Here is a 24,487-nt window from a genome sequence, read left to right on the forward strand (position 1 = left end):
CAAGATGTTAGTTGATAAGGTGCTACAAGACTCCTATTTCGGTGATTCTGCACAGGCCAAATAGAACCTTTTTTAAAGCATTTTTTTGGGGGGGGGGGGGGATGTTCCACAGAACTCTCTACCAAATGCTTCTGACCCATTCTTTTTGCCTGAACCTGGGTTGAATGAAAGTTACTAAATTAGCAACTGTTTTTCTTGTTAATAACACGGGTTTCACATTCTTCCTGCGTTCATAGAGGTGAGAACATCACTTTAGCATGGGGTGGAGGGGTGGGAGTAGGATTGTCATAGATTTTTGCAAGCTGCCACAGTGGCTTATCAGCCCAGCGGAGAGTCAGTGGATACTAGACCTGTGGCAGTTTGTGTTTTGGCATTGAGGGACTTTCTGGGTTAGCTCTCTCCCATGAGCTGCCATTGTATGCTTGCAATAACTTGTTTGTCTGAGGAGAGGATATGGGGATCTTGGTCTTCCTTGCAAATGCACGCAGACTTTTTTAAGGGATGAAGACCTGACTGGTCTGGAGCAGTCTGTCCTTAAAGAAGAAACAAAAGCTCCGAATGGTTCCATGTATGTGGGTCTATGGATCCGTGAGCGCTGGGACGTAGAATGCACAGAGAAACAGGGAGATCTATAAAAACATTGAATAAACTTGCATTTTTGGGTGTGGCAGGGGAAAAGAAAACCCCCCGCTTAAACTAGATTCTCTGCCTGTACTAGTGGAAAGTATTTGACACAGCTATGAGTCATTTTGTAATCAAAGGCTTTTATAATAAAAAAGCATCTGAGTTTGTATAAGGATTTTAAAGAGCCATACTGTCTACAATTTAAAATGAAAAGCCAGCCTTGTTTTGAAACTTCCCTCTTACTTCTCGCAGTTTTCTAATGGCACTTTGTCTCAGTTCCATAAAACCATTTTTCATTTCTGGGCGATTCAGCTGAAAACATAAAATAGCGATGGACGACCAACAGACATAGTATCCTTGCTTGTTTAATCGTAAACTGTTGATAAGGATATTGGTACTAATTTTGCTCATGAATGTAATCAATGTTGGGCATTTTTTGTCACACTCCACTTTTCTAAACCCCAGTGCGCTGCATGATCACAACCGCCGGGGGAAGACCTCTGAGCCTAATGGAAGAAATCAGACTGAACGTAGGCCGCTGACTTCTGTGGCCCAGTGCCAATGGCTGCCATTTCCCCATTAGCTGTTTTTTTTCTGGCGTAGATCTGCAGCACTTTTGATTGAAAAGATCTAAAGGGAAAGGTGCAGTCTGTACCTTTCCCTTTCCACATCAGCAACCAAAAGAGCCAGAGACTTCTAAAAAAAATGAAAGCTGGGAACAAGATCATTACTATGTTATAGCAGTCTAGCAATTTCTAATTATTAAGAAGTTCTAATTGTTAAGAAGAAGCCATTTCTAATAATAGCAATCTAGCAATTTCTAATTATTAAGAAGTCATCCTGTGGTCAGTCAAGGGGTAGCAGCTGCAGAAGGCTGAGGTGAAAGAACGTGCGAGAGGGAGAGATTCCCTGTGGATGTTTTGTTGCTGCTACTAATACCTCTTAATTCCCAGCTGTGGCAAGAGCTACATGGAGACTAGTCCAAAAGATATAAAGGGAAAGGTGCAGTCTGTACCTTTACACCTCAGCAGTGGCGTATCTGCCGAGGGACAAGGGGTACCCCTTGTCCCCGGGCGCCACTCTTCTGGCAAAATCGGGCCCCCACGTGACCAGGAAGTCCTGCTGTCTCATTGTTTTCGAGTGCCTCCACCAGCCCGAGGCACGCAAAAAATGACAAGGCAGCAGAACTTCCTGCTACCTCCAAGCGCCCTCAACGCCCCCTGCCGGCTGGCCAGAAGAGACTGCAGTCCCGGCCGAGCAGACCTTCTTTTATAAGCACTGAGGCTGGGGTGGGGCTGGGGGAGCAGGGAGTCTGTGGGGGGAGGTGGGGACCCTAGACCTTGCCCATGTCCATGGTATCATGGGCAGGGTCAAGGGCAGTGGGGGTGGAGCCTGGGGCATCAGGGGGCGGAGCTAGGGTGGTGGGGGGCAGGGCCTGAAGGGCATCCTGGAGACAAGTTGTCTCCGGGCACCATTTACCCCTGGTACGCTTCTGCACCTCAGCAACCAAAAGAGCCAGAGTCTCCAAGTGGAAGCTGCTCTTGTCTTCAACATTTCACCCATTCTAACAGAAAACATTCCATACGAGATTTTAGTACTTTCCAAAACTTTGTGATTCTTGCATTGAAAAAAAAGGCCCTTAGGAAAATCCGGAGAGGAAACGTTTTCCATGTCATCGTGTTCCTCTCCTCTCCTCCCCACCCCAACTTCAGTCTGGCCCATTCTTCTGTGTACCATAGGATATTAGTGAGCTTCCTTTTAGATGGCCAAGAGATTTGTTATTTGATGTATATCCTGCCTTATCTCCTTCACGGTGGCTGACAAAAACTGCAAAGACAGAAGCTTCGTAGGCATCCAGCAGCAAATGAAAAATGTGCAGTTAAAAGCTGTTGAAGTGATTCCTTTTCAAAGTGCAGTTCATCAAGTAGTCTGACTTAACTGGGTTTTTTAAAAGTTTTGAACAGACTCCAGCAAGCTGAGGTACCTGAAAGGCTCCCCCTCCCCTTCTACTCTGCAAGAATCTGCACCTAAATGCTTTGTGCTAAAGTTCAGAACTGGAGACATTATTTCAGCCCTTGGCTAGGATCCAAAGCAGCACTTCCCCCAATTCAAGGTCTTCAATTAGCCCTGTAGCTTTCTTGACTTCTTCTCTTAAACGCTGTCAGGGTTGGACAAAGATAGGGAGTCACCATTTTCTATCCATCACAAGGAGGCTGGGGGCAGGGCCAGGACAACCTCCCTGCCACCTGGAAGCTGCTTGTTGCTGCCCTCCTCGGAGAGTGAAGGGGGAACCCCGAGGCACCCTGGCTGGCAGGGAGGCACCCTGGGAGGCAGAGGGAGCTCCTTATTTGGGCAGTGACTCCCCCTGATGTCACTGCCCCAATCAATATGTTTTCCCAGGTTTGGGCAGTAAAATCAGGTGTCTCGGCTTATACACGAGTATATACTGTACAATAATAAAGAATGCTATTTCATGGATTAACTTGATCTGGGTTGCCAGTGACACATCCTTACAGTTTAGAATTTTTTCTGCCTCCCTCATGGTTGCCTTTCCTAGTCTCAATTTCCTTCTGATTTCTTAGTTTCAGTCTCCTTTTCGGTTGATGATGAAGCCAAGGAATAGGAAGTCTTGAACAATTTCAGTTTCTTCCTTTTCCTCTCTAAAGCTGAGCAGTTCTCTATTCATTCAATAAACTCAGGTTAGTCTGTATTTTTAACTGGAAGGTACTGGAGTTGCATTAAGTATATTATACAGTCAAAAATAATGTGTTTTCAAACCACTTTCACAACTGTTTGCAAGTGGATTTTGCTATTCCGCACAGCTTCAAAGAGCACTGAAAGCAGTTTAAAAGTGTATTATTCTGCATGTGCGGAAAGAGCCCCAGTTAAGAAGTAGTGAGTTGCTGCTTTTGCTTTTTAAAGTTCTGCAAAAGGCATTGCAGGTGCAAAAGAATATCCTGAAAGTTTCCTTATGGATCCTGGGATGACATATTAATAAAAAAAAGTATCGTGGCAGTTATTGACAGGTTCCCACCTGCTTTAGCTGTTCATGATTTGGCGATTCCCAAGAAAGTTAACTCAGCGCTGGCATTCTTTGCATTCCCAAGGCGTCTGTAAGGCTGAAATACAGGTACCATCAATGGCAGACTTTGTTATACGCTTTTGTATATTTCAGGAGTGTGACAGTCCAAATCCTGTTCATCTTTCCACACAAGCAGTTGCTGGCTTGACCAGAGAAATGGGTGAGGATGTAAGCTGTAGGTGTCAAATTCGTGGCCCTCCAGATGTTATGGACTACAGTTCCCATCATCTCCTGCCAGCATGATGCTAGCAGGGGGTGATGGGAACTGTAGTCCATAACATCTGGAGGGCCACGAGTTTGACACCTGTGATGTAAGCTGAGCACTGTTATTCCTGCATCTGAATTGCCAGATTGCCCTTGCATAGGTGTCAAACTCGTGGCCCTCCAGATGTTATGGACTACAGTTCCCATCATCCCCTGCTAGCATGATGCTGGCAGGAGATGATGGGACCTATAGTCCATAACATCTGGAGGGCCACGAGTTTGACATTGTGCTGAAGAATACATTTTGAGAAGGGGTAGCAGCCGTACCCAGTCATCTGGATGTCTTACTTCATAATACTGTCTTTCAGTGATTTGCATTTTAAAAGCGGGAGCTGGGAGAGTATTATAGAAACTCTGTAATGCAGTTCAATTTCATAGTTACCTTGGGAAAAACTTCCTGATAGTTGCATGAACTCTTATTGTTGTTGTTATTTGTTATTATGGTCTTTAACCAGCAGATAAAAATAACATTCTAAATGAGCCATAAACCGAGACAGCAAGGATGGGAACATTAAAAATACCAAAGATATTAAAATACTTAAAAACAGCCTCTGTAGTAAATTGCAAATAGCCAGCTTTACATACTAATAGGCAGAACTTTGCAACTTGACTTGAAATGGGGTGGGGGGGGGGAGGGGAGGTTCTTCTCTGAAAGAAGTCAGACCAGCCTTGCTTTCTCTGACTGATACCAAACCATATCAAGAAAGGAAAGGAAAGTGGATAAGAAATCATGCGATCAGGGGGGTTTTTTGTCCTTGGAATATCCAGAAATGATTCAGTAGGAACAGTTCCGGCTCAGAACTTTACCTAATTTAGACAAACATCCTTTGTAAGCATAAATCCTCTGAAAAGACTTCCAAGAATAGATATGAAGTTCAGTAGTTTATCTTGAGGAAAGTGCCAGTTTCTTTCTTTCTTTCTTTCCAACAACCAACATTTTAATAAATCAAGGCGTTTTCATGTTACTCGTGAACACTTTTCACGGAAAGCGAGAGGCGATAAACCTCCTTGATCTCTGGATTCAAGGAACGAGGTGTGGGTCTGCCTGAGCTCCTGTCCTATGTTCAGTAGAAGCCACAATATGGACATTACAAACTAATACAAGTAGACATCTGCCGTATCAATCTGGGGTGCTTTTTCATTTTCAAGGCCACTGAAGCATCTTACAAGTGCATGAAGCTTTCTAAGTATCCTATGTTTTTGAATAGTGCAGGAGTCTGCATCCTGTGGCTCTCCAGATGTTCGTGGACTACAACAGGGGCTGATGGGAATTGTAGTCCATGAACATCTGGAGAGCCACAGGTTGCAGACCCTGTAGTGGTTTGCCACCACTTGCCAGCAAGGCAGCCTTCTAATCTACAGGCATGCAAAGTGGTCCATTTACTTTGTGGTTGGAGGTAATGGACCATCAAGTAGAGCATCAGAACTGTCTGCAGACAAACCGCTAGTAGCCCAGTCCTAATATCTGGTCCACTGGCACATAAATGCTTGGACTTACCAATTGCTGTGCCTGTGTAACTCTGCAAAACAAAACCTGGAGTTTCAGGGGTGGCACTGTGGATATGCCTGCTGGCACAGGTACTTAGACCTATTACGTTTGTGAAGTGCTTGCCACTAATTGCTACTCAATCAACCATGGCTATTCAAATGTAGCCCTGGGATTACTGTTCTGCATACCAATCTGGGGGCTCTTTTGTCTCCGGAAAAGCTTGAAAAATCAGTTGCAGGGAACTCTGCCCAGAGAGGAAATCCTCTGCAGGGCTTCCTAATCAAATAATTTGTTCTGAAGTTCTGAGGATTAATCCTATGACTAGATGAAAGCGTCAGTTACGTGGTAGACCATCAGTGGCCCATCTTTCTCTTTTTCTCTCAACAGGTATTCGTTTCAGCACAGATGTGAGTGTTGACGAGGTCAAGGCCTTAGCTTCTTTAATGACATATAAATGTGCCGTGGTCGGTAAGTAATACTTATAAAGTTACCCCTGCAGACTCAGTCGATGCTGATAACTGAATCTGGAATTGAGCTTGTTTAAAATCTTCAAAAGATTACTTCTTCGGAGTCCAGAACGAAATTCACCCTGCACAAAATATTGAAATTCTGTTCCCTGCTTCATGTGATTATTTTTTTAAAAAAGTGAAGCGGTGTTCTGCTTCAGAGGAGAACAAATTAACACTTAGCAGTGAATCAGTCAGTAGTGATCAAGAGTCGAGAGTTCTTTGGAACCAAAAATCCTTAGCTGGCAAGTTTTGAAAAGAAGCCATTTAGGTACATGTTGGTTTTGATCCATGAAGAAATGCTTCCTGAAGCTGGTCTTAAAAAGCTTTCTTTCTGGAAGGCAAAGGAGCAGAAATTACGAGCATTTTTGAAAATTAAGCAAAATCAAAGTACCGGTAACTCCTAAAGTATATCCAACTCACCAGTTTTTCAGAGCTGACTGAAGTCATATTTTGTTTTCAGCAACCACGTACACACGGGACGTGGCAGGACAAGCGAGTGTGCACAGGGGGGAGAACAGTTGTGAACATACTGGCTATTGTATTGTTGAAGGCTTTCACGGCCGGAATCACTGGGGTGGTGTGTGGTTTCCGGGCTGTATGGCCGTGTTCTAGCAGCATTCTCTCCTGACGTTTCGCCTGCATCTGTGGCTGAGCTTTTATTACTGTGAAAAAGGCAAACTCTGTGCTGGGAATAATTAGGAAAGGAATTGAGAATAAAACTGCAAAGATTGTCATGCCCTTATATAAAGCAGTGGTGCGACCGCACTTGGAGTACTGTGTTCAGTTCTGGTCGCCACATCTCAAAAAGGATATTGAAGAGATAGAAAAAGTGCAGAGAAGGGCAAAGAGGATGATTGAGGGACTGGAGCACCTTCCTTATGAGGAGAGGCTGCAGCGTTTGGGACTCTTTAGTTTGGAGAGGAGACGTCTGAGGGGGGGATATGATTGAAGTCTATAAAATTATGCATGGGGTAGAAAATGTTGACAGAGAGAAATATTTCTCTCTTTCTCACAATACTAGAACCAGGGGGCATCCATTGAAAATGCTGGGGGGAAGAATTAGGACTAATAAAAGGAAACACTTCTTCACGCAACGTGTGATTGGTGTTTGGAATATGCTGCCACAGGAGGTGGTGATGGCCACTCACCTGGATAGCTTTAAAAGGTTCTGGGACAGATTTATGGAGGAGAAGTCGATCTATGGCTCCCAATCTTGATCCTCTTTGATCTGAGATTGCAAATGCCTTAACAGTCCAGGTGCTCGGGAGCAACAGCCGCAGAAGGCCATTGCTTCCACCTCCTGCACGTGAGCTCCCAAAGGCACCTGGTGGGCCACTGCGAGTAGCAGAGAGCTGGACTAGATGGACTCTGGTCTGATCCAGCTGGCTTGTTCTTATGTTCTTATGTTCTTATGGCAAGATCCTCTGAAGAGGCCAGCCACAGATGCAGGCGAAACGTCAGGAGAGAACGCTGCTAGAACACGGCCATGCAGCCCGGAAACCACACACCACCCTGTACTGGCTCTTTTCTGCTGCCAGCTCGTCATCAAATGCGTTGGCCTTTTCTTCCCCCGCACATTCTTTCCCCCCAGCTGTGGTCACGGAACCCGCGTGCGGATGAACTGTGTGCTCACCAGCTCTACCCCTGCGATCAGGAACGTCTGTTGTTTTAATAATTTAGCGCGTTTGTCAACTTTCCAAAACTGAAGATGAAAATTTTGTTTTCAGATGTGCCATTTGGTGGTGCAAAGGCTGGTGTTAAGATCAATCCTAGGAATTATACAGTAAGTCTAAACTTCATAGAGCTCTGCTTTTAACCGGGGTGCTGAGGCTGCTTGTTTTTCGGAACCTGTTCTGTTGTAGTGAGATCATATTAAGAGAATAGTCGTCTGTGCACTGAGAGCAATGGAGAGATTGAACAGCAACTCATTCGACATCTGCAGTTTCCAGACATCTTGGCGGGGCGTCTCCAACCTTCCTGAGCCTTGTGGGTGACTGTGGAGTTCTTTATCTTTATCTTTATTAACCTTTAATAGGCATAGATCAGGGGTAGGGAACTTGCGGCTCTCCAGATGTTCAGGAACTACAATTCCCATCAGCCCCTACCAGCATGGCCAAGATTTACACAGACACATTCTGCAGTCTCAAGTATAGTTCAGTAGCAAGGAAATAGTCCACATAACTTGACGGATGAGTTCGAGGGATTCAAATCACTTCAGGTTTTTTTTAAAAAAAAGAAATAGCCAGAGCAAATGACAGTAAATACCCCGACACATCAATGTAAAAATACAATCTGATATAAAATTGCAATAAAAATAGATCTGTTTGGCGAGTTAAAAGCAAAATAATACAGCAATGGGCATCCTACCATGCCGAATATTAGACAGATTGGAGAAGATACCTATCTTTTGTAAGAAGTTCTACGTTTGTTTTATGTATCATATTTGATATTTAGAAATTTGAGTCTGTGCCAAATAATAATGAACCAATTTGGTTTAATGTACTGGTATAATATATTTTTTTAAAAAAATACAGTTAAAAGTAATAAAATGGGAATAAATTAGCACTTTGAAATGGTTGTGCCTGTGGAGTTTTGAGAGGGGGGGAGCAAGCACCACATAAGAACATAAGAACGACCCTGCCGGATCAGACCAGAGTCCATCTAGTCCAGCTCTCTGCTACTCGCAGTGGCCCACCAGGTGCCTTTGGGAGCTCACGTGCAGGATGTGAAAGCAATGGCCTTCTGCTTCTGTTGCTCCCGATCACCTGGTCTGTTAAGGCATTTGCAATCTCAGATCAAAGAGGATCAAGATTGGTAGCCATAAATCGACTTCTCCTCCATAAATCTGTCCAAGCCCCTTTTAAAGCTATCCAGGTTAGTGGCCATCACCACCTCCTGTGGCAGCACATTCCAAACACCAATCACACGTTGTGTGAAGAAGTGTTTCCTTTTATTAATCCTAATTCTTCCCCCCAGCATTTTCAATGGATACCCCCTGGTCCTAGTATTGTGAGAAAGAGAGAACAGTTTCTCTCTGTCAACATTTTCTACCCCATGCATAATTTTATAGACTTCAATCATATCCTCACCCTAAAATGCCAGCTGCAGGAGGTAGAGACAAACTCAGAGTGGCTGGCACAGGAGGCAGAGCCAGAGACCATCTCTCCTTCTTCGCTTTACAAAAGGGATGCAGAAGGAAAATAAAAGCAAATAAAGGCAAGCCAAGGGAGAAAAGGAAAGGGCCAGGCAACGGCCATGCTCACTTTCAGAAAGACTCGGCAGGCACCAGGGGAAGCCCTGACCTAGATGTAAAATGTCCCATTTTAGAGTAGGTTTCCAAAGGGGCATGTCCGGATCGGTGTCCTAGATTCCCAATATGGCGGAGGGGGTGTTCCTCAGATGCATTGAAAGGAGGAGGAAACTGGCATGAGATTCACAGTTTCAGAGAATGCAGGTAAGTGTGTTAAATCCTTAAGTAAGCATTCTAGGGTATAATGTCAGGCCAGTGACGTTTTTTCTTGGCGGAACATATAGAGATATAGCTCAGCTTTGAGGACTTGTTGACTAATGTGCGGGTGACTTTGTCCCCAAGATACAGCCACTTAGTTGTCTTTCTCTAAACAGAAAAACACTGCCCATTAAATAACCCCTCAAAACCCTTTTTTCATCCCAGCAAATGTAACATGTTGGGATTTTAAAACGACCCATTTGCTTTTGCAAAGAAAAACTGATCCAGTATCGAAGTGCTACAATTGTATGTACGTTGGCATGAATAATGAGCTTCATTGGAATCGTCAGCCCATCCCCTCTCCTCCCCTCCCTTTTCTTCCCTCCCTTTCCCCCCTTCCCCCTCCTTTTTATTGCATAAGTAGGTTCTGGGTGTGGGGGGAGACTTACAGCCCAGTCCTCACCCCAAGGCGGCCGGGGATGGTGCCACTGCAGTTCCACACTACTACCTCCAGAGGGCTTTCCCTCCAAGCCCCGGGCCACCAAGGTGGAAGCTGACTAACATCCACAGGAACGCCCTGCGCCACCCACAGCAGGAGGCATCTAATAAGATGACATCACAACTCCTCAGCAGCGTGGACTTGCTCCAGCAGAGGGGGCAAACACACCAGCACAGACTTGTGCGGCCTCCAAGATGCAAACCCCCCCCCCCCATTGGAAATGGGCTGTTGGTTTTCAGCTTGGTTGGGTTTTCTACTACATGGTCTCCACCCATTGGAAAATTTACTTGGAAATTTTACTGGCACCAAAACTTTTTAAATGCTATATTAAGAGTTGGAATTTAATTAAAATCGGATTGGATTTTATCGTATATTGTTTGTATGTGAACCGCCCTGAGCTCAGCCTTTGGCTGGGCTGCGGAGAATACAAGCCCAAAATAAAGTTTAAAAAGTAACAGGCACAGGTGGGTGGGTGCTTAGGATAGAAAAAAAAGTGCAGATTCCCCAAATGCTAGTGATAGTGATTTTATGAGGATGAAGTGTGCCATCAGTGCGATTAAGCTAGTGATATTTAAAACAGTGTTCAAATTCGCTGCTGCTTCGAACACTGCAGCTTCTGCCGTACTATAGAAGGATACTTAGCTGTACTCAATAGCTGTATTGAAACTTTAATCAAGTGGGCATGGTTAATGCCCGTAGTTTCTTCTCTTTCTCCCATTTTATCAAGGAATCAAACTGAATGATTGGTCTAAGTCAGGGGTCGGGAACCTTTGCTACCCAAAGAGCCATTTGGACCCGGTGGCAGCAGCTGGGGAGCCTTACCCCCGCCTCGCGGTGCTGCTCCACCCTGCCCCACCCCCAGCCAGCCCTAGCTCTGCAGCTCCAGCTGCCGCCGACGGCAGAGCACCTCCTCCCCCCTTCCAGAACAGGGGGAGAGTGCCTCCTCCCCAGCAGGCTCCTGCCCCCCACCCTTACCCCCCACCCTTACCCCCCACCCCCACCAACTGGCAAGCCAGCCGTCATTCCCCTCCTCCCCTCACCCTCCCACTGCAGGCTCTGAGGCTCGGCTTCTGGCAGCCAGCCTCTATGTGACTTTCTTAAAAGGGCAATTCTCCAAAGATTGATTAAAGATTGCTTTCCCCTTTAAGCAATCTTTTGGGGAATTGCCTCTTTAAGAAAGTCATAGAGGCTGGCTGGCTGCCTGGAACAGCAGCTTGGAACTAGCCTGGGTAAGTCGGGGTGGCTGCTGAGGAGGCCAGGCTGCGCGAGTAAGCGCTGCAGTGCTTACTCGTGAGTAAGGAGCCGCGCTTACTCGTGAGTAAGCGGGGCTCCGCAGGGGGGGTGCCCGGAGGGTTTTTTGGTCTCCGGGCACCATTTGGACCTGGTACACCTCTGGAAGGGGCAGCCGTGCCAGGAGCCACAGTACAAGCGGGAAGGAGCCGCATGCGGCTCGCGAGCCGCAGGTTCCCGACCCCTGGTCTAAGTAATTACTGTAACCAAGAAACAGTTGCGTAATGTCAGTGGGGACGTGGGGTATCCCATGTTCCTGGGTGCACACCATTTTGTCATGTGGGATGGGGCACCCGGTGGCTGGCCCCATGCCAGGGTGCTGCCCCCCCCCCCCCGCTTGTGGCCTCTGATGCAGGTGGGGGGGTGCTGAGCAGCAGCGGGCGGTGAGCCAGGAGCAAAAAAAAGGCCTTGTCCCTAGGTGCTGTTTAATGCCCTTACGCCTCTTCGTATAGAAGTTGTACTGTGTTTTCCCCCCATGTCACTTCTATTCTTTAACAGTTTTTCTTCTCTGGGAGATGCATTGTTTTCAAAAACGAACATTGCTTTCTCCAGTTTTTCTGCTAATGCAAAAATATTAGTGACAGTTACAGATGTTCATGAACAGTCTCTGGCCATTGTGAAGCACTGCCACTTGCCACCACAAGCAGATGTTGTTTGACATTTTGCTACCCAAGATATGTCAGGCTGGATCTTGACAATGCCATTTCAGTAACAGAAATGGGGGAATTGTTTTTTGAACCATTGGGGTTGGTGTAGTGAGCGAACCTCAAATAGCACTCATGTAATTTTTCCTAATTTCATCGTTCAGCAGAGGAAAACTGAGTTTGTTGTGCAGAAGCAATAAACCGTGTTGGCATCTGTCTCTAACTGTATGTGTACACACTTCTTATTATTATTTTTGTATCCTGGCATTTGCAGTACATTAAAATGCCCAGGTACCTGCCCGTTACATACAGAACACGTAGAAGCTGCTGCTGCATTCTTGTACATCAGTGGTTCTCAACCTGTGGGTCACGACCCCTTTGGGGTCGAACGACCCTTTCACAGGGGTAGCCTAAGACTCTCTGCATCAGTGTTCTCCATCTGTAAAATGGATAAATGTTAGGGTTGGGGGTCATTACAACATGAGGAACTGTATTAAAGGATTGCGGCATTAGGAAGGTTGAGAACCACTGCTCTAAGGCTTCCGTAGGGCTGCGCAGAAGTTAGCTCTCACCGTGGAACTGAGTCACAGTGAGAGCTCCCCCTACTGGACGACCCCCTGACTTGCATGGCACCAACATGGCTTAGGGAACATTGACTCTGGGGTTCCCACTCTGGCACAGGGCTGCCAGTTGTGAGTGTGGAAATACCTGCTCTACATGCACAACACTAAAATATGTTCCTTGAGAAAAATGTACATACTGCCTTTCATCCACCAATATGGCGCTCGTGGCAGCTTGCATCTATTACTATGCAATATGAACAAATAAAACAAGACGTATAGTGAATTAAAACAATGAGAATACAGAACGACCGAAGAAGAATAGGAAATGAGCGGTTATGGTATAGTAATGAGAATTTCTCTGATTACTTTTTTCACAGGATAACGAGTTGGAAAAAATCACGAGGCGATTTACCATAGAGCTAGCAAAGAAGGGCTTTATCGGTATGTAATGTGGCAGCTGTGGAACCAAACATTCTGTAAGACATGGTAAAATAATATCCTCCGTTTTTGCCCCTCCCAAGAAGTTGTAGTGGTGGCTTGGCATGCTTTCAGCAACTCATAGACCATCCTGTAACCATTGTAGGAGCAGTACTGTAATTTATTGCAAACCACCGGCCATCACAATCACATAAAATATCATAACACAGTGCAATCCCCTGCATACACTGGTACAATATCTCTACCAACAAATCAATATAAAACAATAAAATTCAAGCATGACAGGTTACGTTTACAAGTTAGCATTAAAATTTTGGCCTGTATTTCTTTTCCTCCTTAAAGGGTTGCTAAGAAAATAAAAGTAGCAGCCTTTATTGTAATCACTGTATGTATTGCCTCTGTGGTTAAGAGCTCGTGTATCTAATCTGGGGGAACCGGGTTTGATTCCCCGCTCTGCCGCCTGAGCTGTGGAGGCTTATCTGGAGAATTCAGAGTAGCCTGTGCACTCCCACACATGCCAGCTGGGTGACCTTGGGCTCGTCACAGCTTCTCGGAGCTCTCTCAGCCCCACCTACCTCACAGGGTGTTTGTTGTGAGGGGGGAAGGGCAAGGAGATTGTAAGCCCCTTTGAGTCTCCTACAGGAGAGAAAAGGGGGATATAAATCCAAACTCCTCCTCCTCCTCCTCCTCCTCTTCTTACTCTTCTTCTTGTTCTTGTTCTTCTTCTTCTTCTTCTTCTTCTTCTTCCCCTTCCCCCCTCACAACAAATATTTCTTCTTCTTCTTCTTCTTCTTCTTCTTCTTCTTCTTCTTCTTCTTCTTCTTCTTCTTCTTCTTCTTCTTCTTCTTCTTCTTCTTCTTCTTCTTCTTCTTCTTCTTCTTCTTCTTCTTCTTCTTCTTCTTCTTCTTCTTCTTCTTCTTCTTCTTCTTCTCTGTACAGGAGTGCTTTACAATCTTTTTATTCCAACGCATTTCCTATGCAGGTCATTTTGAGCCTTATTTGCTGCTAGGGTGACCAACCTCCAGGTGAATTCTCCTGGTTAGGTCTCCTGGAATTTCAGGTGAATTCTCCTGGGATGACGACTGGTCTCCAGCCTGCAGAGATCAGTTGCTCCGGGAAAATGGCAGCTTTGGAGAACATATTCTGTGGCAGGGGTGTCCAACTCTGGCGTGTCAGGTGTTCATGGACTGCAATTCCCATCAGCCCCTGTTGGCATGTCCAGTTGGACATGAACATCTGAAGCGCCAGAGTTGGACACCTCTGTTCTATGGTATCAGGTTTCTGTTGCGCTCTCTCCCCAGTGAACACCCTCCGATGCCCAGGAATTTTCCTTGCTTGGGTTGGCAGCCCCATTTGTCTCTGATGATATTAAGCCTGAAGCGTACCTTGTAGTCTGAAGCGTACTTCTTGGATTGCCCAGGATATTTCTTTTTTTGTATATTCCTCAATTCCGCTATACATTTTTTGCCAAGTTGAGGATTTCATGTATTCACTATGTGGATATAGCATTGGTTTCTATAGTGCCCTGGCTCCCTTTCCTGATGTCCAAAACAAACTTGCTTTGTTTGCACACGACTGTGACCCTGACCCTGTTCCTTTAATAGTGTTGTCCTCCTAAAACTGGTCAGGTGGATCTTCATAGCAGTTTTGCTTCTCCGTTGATTTTTTTTTTTATTCTGTTGAAAGCTGAGGAAAGAAATCTCAACCTCCCCCTTGTAGCATCCCCAGAACAATTTTTTATAATAGCTTTCCAGAATAAATGCGCGGCACTAAACGGATCTTAAACTTTATATTGTGCATGTTCTTTCCAGCCTTCCCTGTCCCATATTAACTTGTACTAAAGCTTCAATTTGTTTTAATGACCACTTGCAAAAAAACCCTTTATTGAGATCCGGTGGCGCCCAGAAAAATATTCTTTGGATCTCACGGGCAGAATGAAAGTGGTGGGTTTATGTCTCATCTCGTGATCTGAATAAAATATCCATAAGTATGTCGCATTAAAAGAAATTCAACTCCAAATTATGGAGTACTTTTACAGCTTCTGGGGCTGTCCAAATGCCTAGGGGAAAATATTTTTTTAGAAATGAATATAAAGTTGTCTTTGTTTCGCTCCATTATTTGAAAAAAGTATTTTTAAGGACGCTTGTAATACAGTGATGGTGGTTGTTCTGCATATAATTCCAGATAGTCCCAGAAACTGTGTTCAGAATAAAGGCCCCTCGATGACGCGGCTGGCCTCCACTCGGGCCAGGGCCTTCACGGCTCTGGCACCGGCCTGGTGGAACACTCTACCACCTACTGTCCGGGCCCTGCGGGACCTTGGAGAATTCCGCAGGGCCTGCAAGACCGAGTTGTTCCACCGGGCCTTTGGAGAGATGAGCCGTTGATGGTGCCTCCAAACCCCCCCGCCCTCCCCACTGGCTCCATATGGGTCCCTAATGCCACCGGGACCCATTATTCTGTTCTGGAAGGGTTAGGTAAGGGTTGTGTGGGACGCTGTTTTAGGATTTAATAGTTGTTTTAAACTGTATGTATATGATTTTATATGAAGTTTTATATTGTACACCGCCCTGAGCCCCTCAGGGATAGGCCGGTATATTAAATTATTATTATTATTATTATTATTATTATTATTAATAATAATAATAATAATAATAATAATAATAATAATAATAATAATAATAATAATAATTTCCCAGAGCAAATGGTGATGAGCACTGAAAGAAAGCTCAGCCTTGAATAGCAGGGTCTTAAATGACATACTTCTCAGTGTCGCAGACCAATTTTCCCTTTGTGGTTGTGGCCGCGCTGCCTAGTAAAGCAGCATCAGCATGCAGGGAGAGTTCAGAAGCCCTTCAGGCCGCCTCTTGGCATGGCGGCTAGAATGAAAGGAAGTTGTAAAGGGCAAACCGGCCCAGCAGAACCCAGAGTTTTAAAAGCTGCTGTGCCACTTGAATTCAGAGCTTAGCAGTCAGCGGAGATAACCCAGACAGATAATTGCATCCTGTGAACGTTCTCGATCTTGCCCACAGGTCCCGGCATTGACGTGCCTGCTCCTGACATGAGCACGGGAGAGCGGGAGATGTCCTGGATTGCCGACACCTATGCCACCACCATCGGCCACCACGTAAGTTGTTCCGAGTGAAGGTTTCAGGACAGAGACACGGGCATAGCCAGCTCAAGTCTTCCAGCTGAGCAGAGTGTACTATTACCATAGTTCTAATTCAGTCCACTGAGCCTGAAATGGTAGGCTGGACTGTGGCTCAGTGGCAAAGAACCTACTTGGCAGGCAGAAAATCCCAAGTCCAGTCCCTGTTCAATCCAGATTCTCCGACTACACTGTTAATCCCATGCGAGCGTGGAATTATGGCAGCATATCTTCGTCTGCTGATTAATCCCACCCGGAGGAGAGCCTTGGCTACTGCAAGATGTAATGTGCTGCCATCAGCTCTGCTGGAGGGAAGATTTAAGAATATGGAACGTGCTGAAAGAGTTTGTTCATGTGATATGACTACGGTCGAAACACTTGACTGTTCTCTGTTTCTATGCCCTAAATACAATAAGATACGCACGAAATACATGGATTCCATTTTCTTGCAATGCTCTCAGTGGCACGAGTGTTATAAGATACCCAACCTCCTGAACAGCTCTGATGTACTCTTTTGTGAAACTGTTGCAAATTTTATACTGGAAATCAGTAATTTTAACTGTATTTCTTAACCTTGTTTTGTTTTCAAATTTTGTCCTGTTTTGTATGCCAATAAAGGCTTGTGTTGTTGAACAATCCAGTTAAAAGAACCGGGTGGGAGGCGGTGTGAAAGACTTCTGCTTGAGAGCCATTGCCCTTTTGCAGTAGACAGTAGTGACCTCAAGGGACAAATGGTCCGATTCAGTATAAAGTGGCTTCGTGTGTTTATATGTCTAATGGGTTTGTGTATGCAGGACAGAGCAATGATGGCAATTGTATTTCAGCCAGATTTCCACCTGATTCTGTGCTGTGCATGCTTGAAAATGGCTCTTGCTAATTGGAGCTTGCTGTCTGGTGCGTGGGCGCAGGATGGCAGGTTTCTATTGGAAATGTACAAGTGGGAGAAAGTTGTTCCATGTGGTACTTGTTGAATGTATGTATATTACACAGAGAAAGGGTGATTTTCTAGCTACTTTAGTAAGTTTCGGGGCTTAGTTCCTAGTTTTAAAATGAAAAAGAAGATTAAGGCTGCTTAGGACTTTGCGTCACACCTCTGTATAGCACAAATAATCACAGCCGTCCCTTAAAAAATGAGCCACAAGTTAATGCAACTACTTACTTGTGTGCACAGATATACAGATTTGAGCACCAACATCTTCAGTAAGTGGGAGAGACTTCATGAAAGGGAGGTCCTTCTATTGGCTTGGTAGACAGTTGCTGGACTAGTAAGGAAGACGAACGTCACAGATTCAACTGAAATAAATTGTTTATCGCAAGAGAGAGTAACAGGCTAAAAGGAAGTGTAGGAAGAAGTTAGAAAAATGCTTGTTTCCAGAGATATACAACTGAATTAGACTGACCTTTCTGGTTCGTCTTCCATATAAACTCTTCTACTCGTTTGTCCTGGTTGACTAAGTCATGTGAGAAATTGAAGTTGGAACCTTCCCGCTGCTTCTTTCAGTAGAATAAGGAAACAGTGCTGTTTGGCATGCTTGTGGCCGCTCCCTCGGGCCCTTGGCCACCTCATTATAAGCTTGTATTGGCTCTCGCCACTGAAGCTAAAAGATTCAAAGGGAAAGAATTAATTAGGATTGGAAGGGAAGTCCTTCCTTTATTCCTAATTAATAGTAGATGCATGCGCAGCCACGGGGTCCTTTCAGCTGATCCCCCCTAAACAGCTTGAAGTATCCTAGACCAGGGAGTATAAATAGGCTTAGTGGATACATGCCATGAGGCGTTCTTCCTCCCCCCGCCCCCATTCCCATGCCGCACAGAAAGCAGGAGGTGAAACTCTCTCAGATCTCACACTACACTGCACAGATTTGGGACTAGTAAACAGCTTCCTGCTCACTTTATCTTGGGACTAGTAAACAGCTTCCTGCTCACATTATCTGAAGTTATCACTTTAGGACCGTGGTGGCGAACCTTTGGCACTCCAGATGTTATGGACTACAATTCCCATCAGCCCCTGCCAGCATAGCCAATTGGCCATGCTGGCAGGGGCTGATGGGAATTGTAATCCATAACATCTGGAGTGCCAAAGGTTCGCCACCACTGCTTTAGGACAATGGCGCTATAGCACTGTGTTTGCTGAGCTTCAGAGCTAGATGTGCAAGAAGCTCCTAATTCATTCCGGTCTCCCTGTATGGTGCTAGGTATAGGAGAAGAATTTTCCCGTGGTCCCTTTCAGTAATTCCTTCCACTTCACTTGCATTACTATCACTCAGAAATGTGCTGTCGGAAAGCAAGCTAGACAATGAAGCGAGGTTTGAGACTCAACAGCTTATTCTGGGATAAATGTTGTTAGCCAGTGAGGTGCCACTTGTCTCCGATTATTGCTACAAGCTGAGATGGCTACCTATCTGGAGTTATCATGGTCGTATATCGTAGTGTCTCAAAAAGGATATTGAGGAGATAGAAAAAGTGCAGAGAAGAGCAACGAGGATGATTGAGGGACTGGAGCACCTTCCTTATGAGGAGAGGCTGCAGCGTTTGGGACTCTTTAGTTTGGAGAGGAGACGTCTGAGGGGGGATATGATTGAAGTCTGTAAAATTATGCATGGGGTAGAAAATGTTGACAGAGAGAAATTTTTCTCTCTTTCTCACAATACTAGAACCAGGGGGCATTCATTGAAAATGCTGGGGGGAAGAATTAGGATTAATAAAAGGAAACACTTCTTCACACAACGTGTGATTGGTGTTTGGAATATGCTGCCACAGGAGGTGGTGATGGCCACTAACCTGGATAGCTTTAAAAGGGGCTGGGACAGATTTATGGAGGAGAAGTCGATTTATGGCTACCAATCTTGATCCTCTTTGATCTGAGATTGCAAATGCCTTAACAGACCAGGTGATCGGGAGCAACAGCCGCAGAAGGCCATTGCTTTCACATCCTGCATGTGAGCTCCCAAAGGCACCTGGTGGGCCACTGCGAGTAGCAGAGAGCTGGACTAGATGGACTCTGGTCTGATCCAGCTGGCTTGTTCTTATGTCACTGATGTTAAAGTTTTGTTTCTGTAAAAAAGCGGGGTGTGTGGGGGGGTGATAAGTCCCGTAGGGCTGCTGTGGGTGCCTGCTTCCATTTCAATGCATGCTCATCGCTCACTAGCGGGGCCCAAGTCTTCAAAAGGCAGTCCCCGCTTCTGTCTCCCTCTTGGCAAACTTTCTCAGACTCCTCTTGTCAGGGTTTATAAAACAATAGGTGGTGTTTTGCTTCTCAGCCTGCTCTGAGCACAGTTAATTATTCAAGCATGGGAAAGCTTTTGAATAATTCCACCGCGCTTTGGCTCGGCTGAGCTGGAGTTAGCACTTTGGTTGTTCAGGGTGTCTATGGAAACAGTTTCCTGAGCAGCTTGATGGGGTCTCTTTGCACCCTTCTTGAGGCCCGCTGTATTAAATCTAGATTTGTTTGCCAAAAGAAAAAAGAGGGGTGGGGACAGTTTGGGGTACGAAGCAATAAAGGCAGCCTATGAAAAATAAACTGTGAAGAGGGCTAGGGCACTTTCGCGGTCTCTAAACATGTTACAGTGATGAGTTCAGTTCCAATGCACTAAACTCTTCAGTATTCAGGCCAGCAAGCCAGAGTTTCTGTGCCGTTTTTCTTTCTCCGTTGGGGAGGTGGGGTGAGGGTGGTGTTGCGTATTTTTTCCAGGCATCCAATGTCCAGAATAGGCAGCTCTTCATTATTGTGTTCACTCCGCTTAAACTTTGCTGGAGGCGTTCATATTTTAAAGCATCAGTTGGAGGTAGCAAAACCTCTTGCTCAGCAACTAATGGCAAGGTTTATCCTTCAAGGAGAAACTCTCAGTAAGTTTCTGGACCAGCCCAATTGATTTCTAGCTTCCAGTGAGTTGGCTTTGCCCTGATGGCGACTCAAGTTCTTGGAGCAACCAACGTTGCTTGTGTCGCTTAGATGGGAAACGATCGCCTCGTATGAACTTTCTTGTCCATTGCTTCGTGTTCCTGTGCGTACTTAGAGGTTTTGTGGAGAACTAGAAGTTTACAACAAAAGAATCGATTCAGTAGATTATTACGAAGTCAAATAGCATTCTTGTAAAAATGAGCAAGATGGAGCAAGTTGGTTAAGAAGCTTGCTGCTTAGTTTTGCAGTTATCTGAAAAAGAGGAATAGCGTCTCTTCTAGAGTCAGCTAGTTACTATTCTTAGCAAGATTGTGCCAATGTTTTCAAATATATTCAGAGTTTCTGTTGCCAGATTATTTCAAAAGTGGCTAAATAGCTTTAGCTTTAAATCCTCTTATATGTTTTATGGCAAAGCACGTACAATCTAGTTGGAGCAAATACCTTAAGTGCAGTTAATAGGGATTTCTTAAATTCCCATATAATCTGGTTTAAACTTGAAAAGGGTTAGCAAATACACTGTTAAGGTTAATACCCTGTTTAAAATATATTAAACTAATATTAAGCCAGTTGTTTCCTGGGTTGTGAGGTGGTCACTTACTCTGATCTCTCACCCAGCTCCTGTAAGGTTTAAGAAGCGGAGGCTGGGTGGAAGGAGCACACAGGATAATATCTTGAAGGAAGGAGTGACACAAGTGTATGGAACAGTTCCACTGTCCAGTCCTTATACGTGGCCTCAGCATTTCGTCTGTAACAACACAAGATTGTGACCATGCACAGATATCAATTATGCATCTCCAATAACATCAGAACTTGTTTTTGCATTTTTTTAAAAATCTGACTTATTACCCTGTTCTGCCCTGCCATGGAGGGCTCAGAGTTGCCTTATTAAATTGGACCCAGATCCATTCAGTCTTGGCTTCAAGAGGAGTCATGAAGACACAGTTCCGTAAGCTCACAGATAGGACGTGAAGACCATTTTCTGCTCTAATGCTTGTGGCTTGGATCCACTGGAGTATTTTTGTGAATGGAGGGGGTGGGGATTTCACAGACTTCCTTTTCATGTACTTCCTGGGGGTCCTGCAGAAACACCTGTTTGAGTAGGATCGGGAAGCAGGGACACCATGTTCTGCTGAAGGGAATAATTTCCGCAGGGCAAACCCTATGGTGCATCCAAGCCAATATCTGATCTTCACAGCTGTACTGACTCTGTCCATGGAGGTTCCTATTATTGTATACGAACCCTTCACGAATTGGACTTGGATGCTGTGGGTCTATTTCACTATCAGAGGGGCTTTTCTCTGGCAGTAACAGCCTTCCTCTGATGCAAGAGTCTCTTCTTCTTGCCTCGTGGGAAAGCTCCCACCACTGGCAGGAAGTGCCTCTGCTAACAGAAAGGGCATGCAAGACCCAGCCCTTTTGTTTCTTGTCATTTTTAAAACCAGTGTAGGATATCACATCTTGATTCCTATGGAGTATTAACTAGTTCTGTGTGCAAAAAAATATTTTTGCAACTTAACACTGTAATGCGAATGAAATATATTGGATGTACCACTAAGTATTTAGTGCCAGCTAAGTTAATGGTGTAACTGACAAGCAAATAGCATTTCCATTCACTGAAATTACAGTGGCATAGTGGCTAAGAGCAGGTGCACTCTGATCTGGAGGAACCGGGTTCGATTCCCAGCTCTGCCGCTTGAGCTGTGGAGGCTTATCTGGGGAATTCAGATTAGCATATGCACTCCTACACATGCCAGCTGGGTGACCTTGGGCTAGTCACAGCTTCTCGGAGCTCTCTCAACCCCACCCACCTCACAGGGTGTTTGTTGTGAGGGGGGAAGGGCAAGGAGATTGTAAACCCCTTTGAGTCTCCTATAGGAGAGAAAGGGGGGATATAAATCCAAACTCTTCTTCTTCTTCTACTTGGAAAAGTGTGCTCTGTATCTAATCCACCTGTCATTGCTGCCTTTGGCAGGAGATTATTTTGATGGGAAATGCATTTTTTAAAAAGCCTTACAGTGATTTCAGGATTAAGTTCTGACTGATTGGAATTTTTCATTCTGTTAATCATTCTTCTGATTATTAGTTAAGTGCATTTTACCTTGATAGAGAAATTAAAAAAAATTAAAATACAGTATTGTCAGTGAACTGAGCAAGAGATACCTGGGTATTTCGTTACCTCTAGTGGAGCTGAACTTCATTTGGCAGGTCCTTAACTGATGAAAATTCATTGGCATAGTCAAAATGTCCTACTGAAAACTCTTAATGTCCTTCACTGTCTTGCAGGATATCAATGCGCATGCCTGTGTCACCGGAAAGCCAATCAGCCAAGGTGGCATCCATGGGCGTATATCTGCCACAGGCCGTGGTGTCTTCCATGGAATTGAGAACTTCATCAATGAAGCGTCCTATATGAGCCTCTTGGGAATGACTCCAGGATTTGCAGATAAGACATTTGCTATTCAGGTAGAACAATCACCCTATTGGGGAGAAAAGTGCAAAATGCATCTTGCTTTACTGCTAACCTTTGCAGTGTGATATATTCCTAACTGATGCTTGTCAGACAGACACTTTGAAACCCTTCAGCCAACAGAGCTATGTTTTATACTATGAGTTGCCCATAATTTCTCAGTAGTTCATGCTGGTGAATATGTTCTAGCACTCTGTAGAATTAAGGTTTCACCAAAGTATTTACTTCACTTATACTCCACTTCTCTCCTCAAAAAGGACCCAATTTGGCTTGCAACCTTCTCTTCTTCTCCATTTTATCCTTGCAAGAACATCATGTGTAACTCGGTCTGTGTGTCTGTTCGTGTGTTTGTGTTTTAATGGTCCATGTTCACCCAGCAAGGAAGATAGGCATTCTAACATACCATATTCAGTGATTTGTTACCTTATAGGTCTGATAGGGTATTGGAGAAAAGGTTAATTCATTAAACACTTGAGCGTTCAGGTCCCGTGCAGGTGATGGGAGTTATGCAGGCACAAGGTTCAAAGGTCAATCTTCGCAGCTCAGTTTTGATGGTATAAATAGGGCCTGCTCCAGTACATGGGCGTCAGGTGAAGGCTGACCCAGTTTCCCTGTTCGTTGGGCGGTTGTATGTAGAACAGTGATGGCGAACCTTTTTAAGACCGAGTGCCCAAATTGCAACCCAAACCTCAGTTATGTATCGCAAAGTGCCAACCCGGCAATTTAACCTGAATGCTGAGGTTTTAGTTTAGAAAAAAACGGTTGGCTCCCTCTTCCTCTGCCCCACCCGCTCGAGCAGGGGCCAGCCTGCTCTAGTCTCCAGCAAGTCCTGCATGCACCCCTCTGTGCCTCTCTAGCATCTCTGCCTCCTCTGCGCCCCCCCCCCCCCCTTGGGCATAAGCCACCTGGAACACAGGCCCCAGGCCCACCAGCCGAGTCCTCCCTGGTCACCACAGTGCACGCATGTTGTGCTCAGTGGCCAAGGCCAGCCTAGATGTGTGTGGGGGTGTGTGATTTTCCACCCCCCCACATAACGAACTCTGTGTGTGCATGCCCACAGAGAGGGCTCCGAGTGCCACCTCTGGCACCCATGCCATAGGTTCGCCATCACGGATGTAGAACAATGAATTTCACGAAGTATGAAAATGAGGCACTTCTAAAGCCCCAGTAGCTGTCAGGAAGCCACAGGCATTGCAAACACTCAAGGTTGGCTTATATGCCACTGCTGATGTTGGCTTGAATTTCAGGCTTTTTCATACTCTTTCCTGTGCTCTACCCCTTGTTAAACCTCAGCAACTTCAGGTGCCCTTTCCATGGTCTCTGGGGATACCCTGCCTTCAAAGCCCATGTTTAAATATAGTTGTAGGGCAGTGGTGGCGAACCTATGGCACGGGTGCCAGAGGTGGCACTCAGAGCCCTCTCGTGGGCACACGCAAACAGAGTACCCCCCCCCCCCCCACATCTAGGCTGGCCTGGGCTGCTGGGCTCGATTATTAGCATTAAACCTAAGACCCAGTTTTGGGGAAGCAGTGTAGGTAACCCTGTTAAGCACTGTTAAACCGCACTGATTTTCATGCGAAGAACTAAAGCATGATCCTTTACCCAGGAGTAAGCTCGGTTGCTGGCAATGGGGCTTGCTTCTGAGAAAACCCTCCTAGAGTCGTGATTCACCCATTGGACGAGTTGCACGGTTGTTTCAAAGCAAAGCCACCGACTGCCACCAAGCCTACTCCTGAGTAACGCATGCCTCAGAGCCCACCGTTTTTTCTAAACTAAAACCTCAGTATTCAGGTTAAATTGCTGTATTGGCACTTTGCGATAAATAAGTGGGTTTTGGGTTGCAATTTGGGCACTCGGTCTCGAAAAGGTTTGCCATCACTGTTGTAGGGGCTTGAGATGTTCTGCATATTACAGCTCCAAGTGTCAGCCAGTTTGGGACATGGGATGGGCTTCTGTGAAGTTAACACCTCCCCCAAACTTCTCTTGATAGCTTTCTTCTGAGTCATTTTGGCCCTCATTGGGCTGAATATAAATATATGGCAAGATCCTTACCATTTTTCCAACCTTAGCCACTGAATTTCTTCTTTCATGGTTCAAGAAACACACTGACAATCCACTTAG

The 24,487-nt window shown here is 45.3% G+C and overlaps 1 protein-coding gene across 2 annotated transcripts in view; it reads left to right on the forward strand.

Annotated features, from left to right (window-relative positions):
• GLUD1 (glutamate dehydrogenase 1) overlaps positions 1 to 24,487 on the forward strand; it is a 51,011-nt gene that overhangs the window by 15,157 nt on the left and 11,367 nt on the right. For both annotated transcript variants that reach the window (XM_048505066.1, XM_048505067.1), the window contains exons 2-6: positions 5,847 to 5,927; positions 7,696 to 7,751; positions 12,790 to 12,853; positions 15,883 to 15,977; positions 22,183 to 22,362. In XM_048505066.1, the coding sequence (XP_048361023.1) occupies positions 5,847 to 5,927; positions 7,696 to 7,751; positions 12,790 to 12,853; positions 15,883 to 15,977; positions 22,183 to 22,362 (476 nt within the window). The remainder of the gene's footprint in view (positions 1 to 5,846; positions 5,928 to 7,695; positions 7,752 to 12,789; positions 12,854 to 15,882; positions 15,978 to 22,182; positions 22,363 to 24,487) is intronic.

The sequence above is a fragment of the Sphaerodactylus townsendi genome, linkage group LG08, assembly GCF_021028975.2.
Source record: "Sphaerodactylus townsendi isolate TG3544 linkage group LG08, MPM_Stown_v2.3, whole genome shotgun sequence".
Taxonomy (NCBI): domain Eukaryota; kingdom Metazoa; phylum Chordata; class Lepidosauria; order Squamata; family Sphaerodactylidae; genus Sphaerodactylus; species Sphaerodactylus townsendi.